The 14,103-nt window shown below is 41.5% G+C and overlaps 2 protein-coding genes across 2 annotated transcripts; both read left to right on the top strand.

Annotated features, from left to right (window-relative positions):
* The first annotated feature begins 3,555 nt into the window (after positions 1–3,555).
* Positions 3,556–3,977, top strand: LOC149874667 (histone H2A-like). The gene has a single exon (XM_090031677.1). The coding sequence runs from the start codon at positions 3,556–3,558 to the stop codon at positions 3,961–3,963; it is 408 nt and encodes a 135-aa protein (XP_089887803.1). The 3' UTR covers positions 3,964–3,977.
* A 4,391-nt stretch (positions 3,978–8,368) lies between these two features.
* On the top strand, positions 8,369–8,782 carry LOC149874666 (histone H2A-like). The gene has a single exon (XM_090031675.1). The coding sequence runs from the start codon at positions 8,369–8,371 to the stop codon at positions 8,780–8,782; it is 414 nt and encodes a 137-aa protein (XP_089887801.1).
* The last annotated feature ends 5,321 nt before the right edge of the window (positions 8,783–14,103 follow it).

Here is a 14,103-nt window from a genome sequence, read left to right as displayed (position 1 = left end):
ATAAATACTCAAGATATGTTTCTGGAGACACAAGCCTTTTTCCTGGAGTTATCTATATAAATTTATTAATGTTTGGATTCTTCTGATTTTTCCCCTCTTTGGTCATCCCTTTCCCCTTTGTTCCTTTTTAAAAATAAGAACAACAATAACATACCCTTTACTTCTCCTCTAGCATGTCTGCTCATGCACCTTTCCCTAGTCTGTTACTTGTCCTTTCAATATCACAGTACATAACAAATAATCAATATAAACAATGTCAGTGCTCTATAAAATATCTAATCCCAATAATAGACCTACATATATTCATATATGTGCATGTATATATGTATGTGCATACATACACACACACACACATTCATATAGTATTGAAATATAGGTATTCTGAAGTATAGTTACAGCGTGGTTATATATAATTAGGAATTTGTGTACAGTACCTAATAGTTATTTAATACATGTCAAAACAATACAAAATTTATGAGGAAATGCTGAGGACAGTGGTATGTCTGAAATTGTATTGCTTTCCTCTGACTGCTTGCTTTCTCTAGCCTAATGACTCTTTAATTCTGTTCTAAATGGTGGAACAGCTTCAGCAGGAGGGATGCAGAATGGCTTTCCCAGAATAGTCTCTGCACTGACAGTTAGTGCATGCTCCCTGAAGGACAGGAGAAACTGCACCTGGGTCTCCTTCCCCAAGCAAGTACTTTAATCACTAGGTCAGTGATTGGTAACATTTAACAAGTGACAGGCAAAACCAGTCCAGCTCAGGTCCCGGGAAGGGTGGTACTTCCAATCAGACTACTGTTGCCACTGCAACTCTTACCACCACTTTTCCTTGCTGCCTGGCGCTGGTACAAAGCCCTTTGCCATTGAACAGTACTGAAGGCCCTTGCTGCCAAAATGCCTCAGAAGATCCCTATTCTCTGGGCCTGATAAAATGTCTGTGCTGGATCTGGCTACTGCCCTAGGTTATTAATTAACAGATGGGCACTACCACTTTCTCTGGCCATGTTTTAGAAGAAATTAGTGGCCATGAGTACACTGATCCATAAGGGCCCTGCTCCTGCTGGTGTGTGTGAATAATACTGGATTGAGCCCATCAGGAGTGTTAGGTGGAGGAAAAGTAATTCCTGGATTTACTTCAGGCATCATGTTGTCCAGCCGTGACAAAAATGAAGCAGTTGTTGTTTTGGGTATGCACAGTGATACAGCTCCAGGTACTTAAGAGCCTTTGTATCAAAAAGTGAGGGGCCCCTCAGCAGTTAGTCACCTCTTGGGTTTGGTGACAGCTGAGTGAGGGTCTCCAGGAACCCATTGAGCTTATGTGCAGAAATTCTATGTTAGTCCCATTTTATATACCTACATTCTTTTTTTGGATAGCCCAAAGCTATTAATGTGTGTAAGTGATTGTAAGCATTGCTGCTTTAAGTGTTTGTTCCAATTTGTTGTACATGAACCATCAAATAAATCTTAAGTACCCAGACAGAACTGCAGTTTTAATACCAGATTCATCATCTATGGCTGAAATGCCATTCAAACCAATAGATCACAGATTTTGATGGAATGAGAAATCTTTTTGAATCCCAGAAAGCAAACACAAAAGGGGAGGGATGTTCACAAACAAATACATTTCTTTAAAATACCAGTGAATCTTTATAAATAAGTTGAAGGCATTTGCTCAGCTGCAGTAGACCTGGATTTACTGATATAAGTTCATTTTTCCCTTAATTTTGAAGCCAATATATACAGAATTAAAGTTTTTTCACAATCAAACAACATTTAGTAACTATGTAATATTTTTCACCTTTGAAGTTAAAATATTTTATAATTATTAGCTAGTTAACCCTCACAAAACCATAATGAAGCAAGCAGGAATTAATTAATTAATTAATTAATTCATCCATCCATCCATCCATTTTATGGTTGGTGACACTTTGGTCAGAGTGGTTAAGTGCCTTGTTTTAAATCACAGTGAATTATCAGTACAGAGGTTGGAATACCTGGTCCTAATTTTCTACCTTGTGAAGACACTTTATCTTTCAGGTGTTTATAATTTGTTTCTGTTTCCCTCTCCCTCCCAATCAAGTACATTACCTTTTGTGGTGTGAAGAGTCCATAAGTAATCCTGTGATCACCTGATCTGGAGTAAAGGCAGCTAAGAAGGATAAAAAGGAGTCAGCTGTCTTCTAAAAGCATTTACCTGGACACAGGCATTGACAAGTGTGGGACAGAACAAAGCAGGTTTACTGAAGGTAATAGGAGGCTAGTTTAAAGTTTTAGTTATCTCACAAATAAAGTTGAGGGTATTGGCTTTTAGAGAAGACATTAATGATTTTTTAAGCAATGCTATGGTACTTGTCTCTAATAGATCTTGCATCATTGGCTGATACTACTTTAATGCTAAGCTCCTTGACACTGAATAAACCAGATTGTTTTGCTTGTTTCCTTCTGCCTTCTCTCAATAAATGTAGTCTTGCTAAGTTGCTGTTTATTCCATTCTGGGCTGACTCTGTTTTTCATGTTGTGTTCTGATTCTAATGCCCTACAGCAAGCCTTTCATAATTCTATAATAATCTGAAAACTAGCGATTTGATTGTATCCTGCAAACTTCTGAGAGGAAAAGGATGTAGAAACTGTCACGTCTTGCAGTAGGTTGCAAAAAGTAGTATCTATGAAAACTTTCTCCATATGGCTAAAATAGCATATCTCATAACATAAAACCTTAAGTTCCCTTTAGTCTCTCTAGTTAAACTATAACTTCTTTGGAATACTTAATGAATAGATATACATACAGGGTATTATGCTGCAAGTTCCCCCTTCAGTTTACTTTACAAGACTTCCTAAAAGATGAAGATTCTTTGCACTTGCAACTGGATGATGAGGCCCAACCTACTTGATTTTTCTCTAGACCAGTAATTCTCAACCTTTTTTCTGCTGTGACCTGCTGCTAAAAGCAGTGTGGCAGGAATGGCGCTCACTGTATGGGGTATGGATTGCCTCCTATGTGTGGTGCCGCTGGCATTACACTTGGGTCACAACCTGAAGTTGGGAGTTGCTGCTCTGAAGCACAAGAGAAGGGGCTATAATAGTTTAATCTGGTCTTCTGAGGTAATAACTTAAGTCTGAAAATGATGGTCCTGTACAGACAGAATTCCCTACCTCTCTTTAAAGACTTCCCAGGCATTAGAACAAAAAAAACCAGTTTGCCTCTCTAGGAGGCAATATCTGAACCAACAGGAAGATCTGTTACTGTAACACCAGAGCTACCTTCTAACAAGTAGTCAAACAAATGTACTAACTTCACAAGGCAAATAACTTTCGAAAAAAAGAAAGGAGTATTTTAAACCTACCAAGCACTTCCTACTTAGCTGGCTTGCTTTAAACCATTCTTTGCTTCTCTTGAAATTAAATTATTCTTGGTTATTAGAAGGTATTGTAGAGGAAGGATGTTGTTAACCTTCCTAACATGTTGGTTTTGACTGTGGCTTGGTTGTAGCTCAATCACTTGGCTTTTTACAGTGACTTGTAATCTCTCTGCTTTCTTGGCTGCTTATTAGAATGTCTGGACGTGGAAAGAAAAATGCCAAACCTCCATCAGTATCAAAGAAAAGCAAGTCAGCAAAAGCTGGACTGCAGTTCCCAGTTGGCCGTGTCCTGAGGCTCCTCAGAAGAGGGCACTATGCTGAGAGAATTGGTGCTGGAGCTCCAGTGTACCTGGCTGCGGTGCTGGAATATCTGAGTGCTGAGATATTGGAACTGGCAGGAAATGCTGCACGTGAAAACAAGAGAAGCAGGATAGGGCCACGACACATCCAGCTGGCAGTAAGGAATGATGAAGAACTGAACAAGCTGTTTGCAGGTGTGACCATTGCTGAAGGTGGAGTCAAGCCCAACATCCTTTCCCAGCTTCTCCCCAAGAAAACACACACAGCTGTTCTTCCTACAGGGGAACAATCTAGCCCTTGATTTTTATTTATTTATTTTTTTCCTCACCTCTCTTCCTAGTTTGAATTTTGCACTTAAGGACAATGAGAGTCTCTCTAGATACTATTTATGTATGAGATGTTGATTATGATGAATATTACCCAGGCCCACTATTTTAATGGTTGTGTTTTTGTAATACTTGTAATAAACTTCCTGAAATGCAACAACTTGCTCTAATCTATGTTCTGTGGATATTGTTTGTCTTTGTTCCCCCCCTCAAGATAAGTAAATCAAATCATCATTCCTTTATTTTTCCAGGAAAATGTTTATCTTGCCACTTTTTTAAAACAAAATAAATGTGGCATGCTTGCTTTCCAAACCCTGGGAGTCTGGACTGTTGGGTCTAATTCAGTTCCTATAACTGAAGGCTGCTGCTACCACCACTACCATCACCACTGCCAACAAAAAGTTGACCACAGCTAAAAATGCTGATCCCCCTATGGGGCCACGAAGAGATTATAAAATTGCTTGACCAGTCTTAGCTAGACAGTAGCAGAGATGTTCGCTATACTAAAAACAATAATATTGTCATAGTGGCTAAAGGAGTGCTTGTTTTGTTTTGTTTTGTGCAGATAAACTGTGCTGGCGTAAGCTGCTTTGCTATGGAGTAGTTTGCTCATGTAACTAAGCCAGGCAACATGGGATCCTTTAATGCTTCTTGCTCATGTGCTTGACTTGCATTAGCTTCAAGCTGAAGGGACTGAAAAATAGAAATGTCCCCACTACTGCCTCTAGAGGATGCTAAGTTTGTGGAGAATCAGTATCACCCTCACTCTAACAGACATGCAGACTCAGTAGCATAGGGACACAACTGGACACCTGCAGTACAGGGACAGCACTGACTTCCAGTTGTTGCAACTGAGACTAATCATGCAGCTGCCTCTCTCTCCCCTCCAAGTTGTTTCCTGTAATGGTTGCCCCCTTTGCCCTGTCGTTGTTACCCTACTCTACAGGCTGATCTCTGACAACTTCCACACTTAAAAACAATCAACAGAGCAGGGGTTGGCAATCCACTAGGAATAACTGACTGAATTAGTGCACCTTGCCTTCAGTGTGGTTTGCCACTTGTGAATCAGCTGCCATCACTATCCAGTCTTTGTGAGCCTGGTGGGGGGGAATATCTTCATGGGCTATTGGTTGCCACTCTCTGTGATTTTAAAATATAGTTTTCCTCTTTCTTCATAGTTATTTTGGGCATAGGAAGAGTTAAGGGTTGCTTTATTTTAATAAGGCTATTCAATTTATTTAATAAAAACTCTTTATATTTAGCTAACTAATAGTTTACCTGTTTAATGTTGCTGCCTTTACAGCTGCATGGTAGTAGCAATGCAGGAAGCCTGAACATGACTCTTCTATTTAGCTTTGCCTACACACCTGCATGAGTTCCCAAGTATTATTCAGTGAAAATGGTCTGTTGCTATTGCCCTTACACACCTGGGCAAGATCCAATATGACATGTGCTATGAGAATATCTAGTTCTAAAATAAAAATCATGAAATATATGCCTTATATAGTCTAATTAATTTGCACACAGATGTAGATATACAACTTTCAAAGTCCCTCTCAGTCCTCTGATTCTATACACCTGACAGCTCTGAGGATATTTAAGGGAAGAGTTCTCTTAAATTCAGAGAGACCTAAATGGTCCAGGTGGTCTGTGTTGTCAGAAATGTATAGCAGACTACACAGAAGAACATTGGTGAGGTCATTACTTTGACTTTCCACTAGATGAAGAAGATGCCACAGCAGTTACCACCAGCCATTAAGATGTTTTAAAAAGTATTTAGTCTGCCTTTGTGGAAATGCTGTGTAAACCCTGGGTTAAGTAAAATAAATTAGATATATGCGTTTAAATTTGAAGCCAGTGTATACATTTTAGATGCTTTTGAAATAATTTGTAATATTTTAGCTCTTTCCACCTGGTGGGCTCAACACATTCTGTACAATATGAGCTAATTGGAGCTCATAACACAACTTTGAGATGGTTTCATATTTTTATGTGCATTTTACAGATGGGGAAAATGAGTCTCAGCAGTAAAATAAGTTGTCAACAATATGAGAGAGAGATCCTTAATCTCTGAGGTGGTTATATCATGTTTCTGTCATTTATTTTTTGAAGCTGTGACTGAATCATCAATAATCCAAGCAATATTAAATGACATGGAGTAAGAGTTGCTAATAAGCTAGCTACTAGTCTGAGTGTTAAAAGGAGACAGCTGCCCCCTACAGAAAGAGCAATCTGTTAGTTTTAGATAGTAGTGTTCCTGGGAGGAGGACTGAGAAAAAGGCTTGGGTAAGGTAACAGTTTGCTTCTCTGTAGGGAAAAAAATATATTTTGTCAAAAAAATTAATTCTCTTTTCTGTAGTAGTTCATGTGGCATAATTTAAGCAGTAACTAAGCCATTACATTTGTTATATATGGTACCAAGCTGGTTTTAAGTGAGTCATTTTTCTAGAGTTTGTTGTCTCCATAGCCATAAGAAATAAAGAAGGTCTTCATTCTACTTCTGAATCTCTTCTCTAAGACTGCTTTGTTCTGCACCTGTATCCTGCTTCCCTCATTGCCAACTCTAAACAAAACTTCATTTTCTGTTTTATTTTTCTAATAACTAGCCTTTGTCTCTGAAACTGTTAACAACAACATTTCCTGGTCCCCAGTTAGCCAACACCAATACATAACATTGGACTGTAACAGTTATTCTTGACTTTCCAAGAGTCAATGATGGCATACTTTGTCAAAAAGCAGGGTAGACTTGCAACTGGTATGCTAAGCATAAGCTTTTATGAAACCGAGCTCACTTCACCAGTTATTGTGAAAGACTTGCACAGAGCAGTGTATCAAATACAGGGAGTGTTTTGAATACAAAAGACAATGGAGGAAGAATAGAGTTGTCATATGAGTAATAAACCCATAGAGACAAAGGGGTCACAAAAGCCAATTCAGGTAATGGGATAAGGGTCTGTAGTCCCTGTTTAGCCTGTATTTAACATAATCTGGTCTGTGGAGGATTTCTTGTTCCACAATTTCATGTTTAAGTTCTTCTTTAAGCTTTTCTTGTCTAAAAACAGCTACTCTGAGGTCAGTGATGGAGTATCCAGGAAGGTTACAATATTTTGCTGCAGGCTTGTGTGTCTTTCTGGAACTTATGTTAATTCATTTCTACATATGGAGATCACCCAATCTGCCCTGTATAGACAGCAGATACATAACGTCAGCAATGAAGTAACTACAGCCTGTGGAGATGTGCCTTATTTGTTACACAGTACAACTTTATTATAACTTAACCCTGAAAGGACCATGCAAAATTTAATATGTATAAAGGGGGTATCTTCCATAATAAGGTTAATCAGTTTGCTGCATCATAATGAAACAGTTGGTTCCTGCTGTTGCAGATTGTTTAAAAATAGGTGGTTGCTATAAAAAGGCTGTCTTGCTAGCTGTGTAGCCACACAGGTAGCTAACTGTACTGAGCTCTCTTCAGTACTTTTCCCAGCTTCTTGAGTGTCTTTTTGCAGCCCTGGTACTTCTCTTTTCCCCCCAGCCCCCTCCTCCTAGCTACATCTATTTCTCCATGACCTGTTTTGGGGTCTGTTGCATTACTACAACAGTCCTTTTACAATAAAATTTAAACTTGCTCAAATGGCTTTCACACTGCGCTAATTCTGTGTTCCTGTTGCTCTTAGCTAAGAATTGCTAACCAGTTTTCTCTTGGCTTGTTGGTTTTGGGTTTATACCTTGTACTGAGGGAAGCTGCTTAGTTTCCTGCCTGGAATAGTCCCTGTTGTTCTCCTTCATGATATTTAAGGCAACACTCTTCCAAGCCTCCTCAACTGTCCAGGTATTCCAAGTGCATGAGGCCATGGTGCTGGCTTTGTCTTGCCTTTCTTGACCAAGCCTTTCCTTTTACGGTCTTGCTCATTCTGAAGTAGATCTATTGCTTGCTAATGTTATCCCCAGGCAAAGCTTTACTTTAACCAAAAGTTTCAGAGGCTTACTAGGTAGCAGACTTGCGTTCTCTCTTTGCTGCACAGCAAAGTCATCAAGAGTCTCTAGTATGTTTTATATGATAGGTTGGGGTTAGGTCTTGAGAAGATTTCTAAGCAACTACCTGACTCTGGACATCTTTCTTCAGAAGAAGGATCTAAGCAATTAATCCAGTAAACCGTTACTGGTGAGACGACCTCCTTTTAAAGATCAGAATTTTTATCTTAAAAAGAAGAACTAAAGGTACTGTACTGGAATGTGAGGGAAAAGTAAAACTGCATATTTAATCTTGTCACCTACTTCTCCTTCTCTATAGCTTAAATATGGGGATATTGTAATGGTGCCCTTATTAATGGTCTCTACTGCTCTCGTTCTCCTCTTCTGGACTAGATTGATACCAGAATGTCTGGACGTGAAAAGAAAAATGTGAAACCCTCATCTGTGTCAAAGAAAACCAAGTCTGCAAAAGCTGGACTGCAGTTCCCAGTTGGCCGTGTGCATAGGCTCCTCAGAAGAGGGCACTATGCTGAGAGAATTGGTGCTGGAGCTCCAGTGTACCTGGCTGCGGTGCTGGAATATCTGAGTGCTGAGATATTGGAACTGGCAGGAAATGCTGCACGTGAAAACAAGAGAAGCAGGATAGGGCCACGACACATCCAGCTGGCAGTAAGGAACGATGAAGAGCTGAATAGTCTGTTTGCAGGTGTGACCATTGCTGAAGGAGGGGTCATGCCCAATATCCTCTCCCAGCTTCTTCCCAAGAAAACAAAATCTTCTGGTCCAGGACAGAAAGATGGCCAGTCACAGGAATTCTAGTAGCTGTTAAAAGTTTGCTACTGCTCTGGGTTTTCTCCATGACTGTTAATTTATCATGCCTACAAATGCTTGATTTTTTTTTTTTTGATTTTTTTTTTTTTTAAATTTTAATTTCATGTTCTTTAACTGCTTCTAAGTGTGCCTCTTTTATTGATCTCTATGAAATAAATACTTGTGCAGAAAGTTAGGGGGATTCTTTGTCTTATTTGCTGCAGCTTTTAAGAAGGAAAAACATGACTTCTTATTCCAGAGAGAAGTTGCTATTCATCTGTATCCTAATTTAAGGTAACCTGGGCCCAGATGTATAAATCTAGTTACTGCATGCATAAAATGAAATGTGTTTAGGCCTGACAGTGAGCATGTGCATGTACATGATGCATGTTTGAAAATGGTGGGGGGCTTGGCCAACTGGGGATCTCACTACTCAGCACACCCTCTCAGTAACCACTTGCCTCCCTACTGCTCTGAAGTACTGGATTGTTTCAAAGGTCACAGTGCTAATCCACAGCTTCCAGTGCTGTGTTCCAGTTTGTAAGGGAGCTTTTGAAATATGCTGGCTGATAACTTAATCAGCTGGTCACCAGTTCTTGTAGTAGGAGATACAGTGAACTGGATTTATTTTTCATTATTTCTACACCACTTTTTTTTTTCCTGTCTTTAGCCCTCTACAATCTTTTCCTTCAGCAGCCTCTTCCAAGCAGATAAGTCCTAGTCTTTCTTCACATGGAAATATACCCTTGATCATCTTACCCCTTTTTGTATATTTTCTAGGCCTACTTTCACTACTTTGAGAGGTGAGTATCAGAAACGCATACAGCAATCAAGATGGGGGGTACGCTATTAGGTTGGGTTTTTTTTTTTTTTATATAATACTGTCTAAATTATGTGAGCTATTGCCCTTACTAAAGCCTTGCACGTTGTATGCCTTTGTATGAAGGAGTGGAGGGTAGAATCTGCAGATTCTGTCCTTTATAGGAAGTAGAGTGAAACTGAAGTACAGAAGACCCTCAAATCGGGGGGCAAAACACTTTGGGGTGGCTGCTGGTATCAGAGAAGTAGGGCTGGAAAGGACCTCCAGAGATCTTCTAGTCCAGTGTTTCTCAACCCAAAACTGTTCGCAAGCCTTTCATACATTCTTGCAACCCAATCACAAGAAACATGCAGAAAATAATGGGTTTTTCTCCTTTTTAAACTCTTACAGGTTGGCAGAGTTCCAGCCTGCAAGGGGCTGCTTAGGGCTGGGGGTGAGCAGGGGGAGGGTGATCAGGCAGGGGTACCGTGTGTGTGTGTGTGTGCGTGCACGCACACACACGGCAGCCAGGCAGTGTGGAGAGCAGCACCCACAGCTCCCAGTAAGTAAGTCTGTGGGGTAGCGGGTGTAGGCACAGTGTTGGGAGGGGAAGAGGCAGCACAGGTGATGCATGGGAGGGATGCATGCTGCTTCCTCCTACCCTCCTCAGATTTATGTACTTACAGTGGGCACGGGCCTGCAGACTGGCACAGGCAGGAGCTGCCTCTGCTTCCCAGCAGGTGGGACACAGCACAGGCGGGCAGAGTGGAGTTGCAAGACCTGTTATTGTGGCTTCCGCTGCCAGCAGGAGTCAGCGGTGGCCTAGCCATGGCAGCAGGTTACAGTCACGGCCTGGTGCGTGAGTGCCTGGCAGTGGGAAGAGGTATGGGCAGTACAAGACATGCCCCCCCCCCCCAGTCTATTACTCCTCGCCCTACTGGCAGCATAGCTAGTCACAGTGGTGGCAGCAACAAGTCTCATAACCTCACTTCACCTTCCTGCGCTGTCTCCTGCCTGCTGGGTCACAGGGGTGGCTCCTACCCATGCTGGTCCAGTCAGGCTATGGCTCCTGCTGTTGTGGGCACCCAAACCTAGGGGGCATATGCCCCTACACTGGAGGTCTGGGGGCAGGGAGCAGCAGGTCTGGATAGAGGGGCAAAAGCAGGGCAGAAGGAGGGTGGAGGGCTGTGGGTGGGGAGTGCTGGTGCCCTTACCAGCAGGGGCAGGGGCCTGTTTTCTACTTAAGCTATTTACTGCCTCAGGACTGGCCCTTGATGTTTACAGATGAGTCCTGGAAAAATGAAAGGTTGAGAACCACTGATTTAATCCACCCCCCTGCCTGAGGCAGGCTCATCCCTGTCCAAACCATCCTGTACACTCCATAATATAATCTCTACATCAGACTACCATCAGCCACGACATGACACCGAGCTAGTACCCTAACCTGCCATAGATAAAGCAGTGGAGCCATGGCAGTCAATTGTGGCTTCAGTTAGGGCTTCTATTAAATGTTGTCAATATATATTCAAGAGATCCCAGGTAACGGGCCATGACCTCCTCCCCACACCCTCCAAATACAGAGGAAGGAAAAACCCACGCAGCCCATACCAATCTGACCATGGGGTAAAATTCCTTCCCAACACCAACTATGGTGCTCAGTCTGACCCTGAGTGGAGGGGAAAGACTCAGTAGCCAGGAACCTCTGGCTTTGGTTCCAGCCAGAGCATTGGCTATAGCTAATAGCCAATGCCTCTGAGTAAGGCTTAAAAACATCCTCAACCAAAAAGCAGAAAGAGCTGGGAAGGAGCAACAGCAAAGCCCAGAAGCATGGCAAATACCCATAGTAAGACATAGGCATGCCCATGCTAAATCATCCATGACCAGTGGCTGTCCAACCCCTTTTTGAACACCTCATGATTAGGCATCCACAGTGTCCCTAGGCAATCTGTTCTACTGCCTTATTGTTCTAACAGTGAAGATGGTTTTCCTGATATTCGATCTAAACCTACATTGTTATAACTTTGAGCCACTGGTCTGCATCTTCCTCTGCAGCTAAAGAGAAAAGGTGCTTTCTTTCTTTATGGCAGCTCTTCAGGTATTTGCAGACTGCTATCATTTCCCTTCTTAAGCACCTTTTCTGCAAGTTGAACATGCCTATCTCCTTCAGTCTCTCATCATATGACTTGCTCTCTAAGCCATCTTTATTGCCTGTTTCTGGACCTTCTCCCTCTTCTCCATATTTTTTTTGAAATGTGGAGGCCAGAACTGCACACACTGCTTCAGATGAGGCCTAACCAGTGCTGAGTAGAAAGGCGCTGTCACCTCCCACATCTTGCACCTAATGCTTCTGTTGATGCATCCCAAAATTGTATTCACCTTTTGTGTAGCTGCATTACACTGCAGACTCGTACTGAGTCTGGGATCTACCAAGATTCTCAAGTCATTTTCTATAGTGCTGCCGTCCAACCAGGTGTCACCAGGGGTGCATCTACACATGATGCTAAATTGCTGTAGCAATGTGTTATGGCAACATAGCATCTGTGGGTGTCTACACATGACCAGCAGCTACTTCCCCGTAGTGATCCACTCTCCTGGTATTGCGTGCTGATATGGCAAAATAGCTGCTAAAAATAACTGTGCTCCACATATGGCACAGTATGGGCTGTTACTGCACCATGATTTTGTAGTTCCAAAAGGTAGTACTAATCACGTGCAGTAACAACATCAACATACCAACACATGTAGATGCACCCCAGGTGACTCCCTTAAGCTCAAGACCTGTGTCTGGGTTGGTTTTATATGTGCTGCAGGAAGGGAAGAGGTAGGAGGTAGGTGGGGGTAGATTCACCTCAACTTCCGTAGTTCAGCAGAGCTTCTAGGGTTGGACTGGATTGTGGATGGGGAGGTTGATGTATAGAGCTTATGTAGATGTAAGAGTGAGGACAGGTTTAACATTTGACTCCGACTATCATTTGTAGATAGCTTAAGGTATAATTCTGCTCCATTTAGACTAGAAGTTAAGCCATACCCTCTTCTCTACCCCCACTGACATCTTCTGGTACCCTTTTTATAATGGGTTTAACTCCATTTATATTTAGAAATATAGCTTTTGTATAATAAATCTGAACAAGTAAAAATCCCCATGATCAAAGAGACTCAAGCCTGCATTTTGTTGTATGTGCAGACACCAAAAAGATAAAGGCAGACATTGAGATACTGACTTCAGAGAGTCCCTACTAGTTGTCCCAGTACTCCTCCTCCTCCTTCCCCCAAAATAAACCTATATTGTTCTCTTCTCTCAGACAGCTGTACACATATGGCATTCTCTCTGTTTTAAAGACTGCTTTTATCAAAGATTAGAATCTCATATCAATTTTTACACCAGAATGTGCTTTTGGTCTTCTTGCAAGTCCTTAACACTGCATGTCCCAAAACTGTGCAGCCCTGCATGCAGATTAAATATCTTTGTGGACATTTCTTTGGGAATATGTAGTTTAAAGAGGCAGCTTGACCATCTGGATCAAAACATGAGAATTCCTGGTTTTATCTTAGTTGTGGTACTTCCTTGCTGTTTTGACCTTTGTCAAATCAGTGTGGTTTTTTGTCCTGCTTTGGCTTCCCCCAGTTGTCAAATTGTATTTTCCTCCTAAATTCATAGGGGGCATAAGATTGCTTTTTAAACAGTTGCTGTTTATTGAATGCTTTACAGTTATAAAGTGCTAGGAATAAGAAGGATTGTTATTTTTTCCCCCCTCATGACAGTAACTATTCCCAAGTAAAGGGAAGGAATGGAGCAGTTTTCTTCAAAAGAACAGAGGAAATGATGCTCTCTCCAGTTGTTCACAGTATCTGTACTGTGAGTGGCTTAGTGATGCTGTGAATAGCATCTGTGGCAATATTTTCTCCAGCAGTATCATGATGGGGTTCCTTTATCACTGACATCCAGTCCATCTATTAAAAACAAGTAAACAAAGTAAGCCATTAACCCCACGAACACTTATTATGCTGGTAGCCATTTGCAAAGTCAAATGCAAGAATGGGAATCAGTCATAGGTTTTATATGCATTAAATCTCCATGCACACATAGCCAGAACTCCTGCAGGAGGCAAGGACTACAGGATTGGGTCCTTTGTGTATGTGAACAGCATGTCCCTGGTCCTCTTGGGAAGGGGTACTTGCAAACACATACCACCCACCTCCTCCTGCTTGTGGTCATTAAACTCTCTGAACAACTGTCTCTGAGAGTGCCAGGGACACAAAGTAGAGATTTACTATGGAGCCTGATTTATCTCCCAACAAATAAACTGGAGCTTTTCCAAGCAACATCAGTTGGAAATGGATTGGGACCTGATTCTGTTCTTATACCTCTGTGTAGCTAGTAATAGAAAGACTTTCCCATCTTCCTTTTTCTTCACCTTCCACACTGCTCTTAATATTAAGCATGGAGGGTTGGGTATTTACATTGAAGTCAGAGAACTATTTGATTGTTTGCTCCACAAATGTTGAATCAACATGCCTTTGTTTTGGAATA

Source organism: Crocodylus siamensis, chromosome 1 (genome assembly GCF_052110815.1).
Source record: "Crocodylus siamensis isolate JL-2025a chromosome 1, ASM5211081v1, whole genome shotgun sequence".
Classification (NCBI taxonomy): domain Eukaryota; kingdom Metazoa; phylum Chordata; order Crocodylia; family Crocodylidae; genus Crocodylus; species Crocodylus siamensis.
This window is presented reverse-complemented; position numbering and strand designations above follow the sequence as displayed.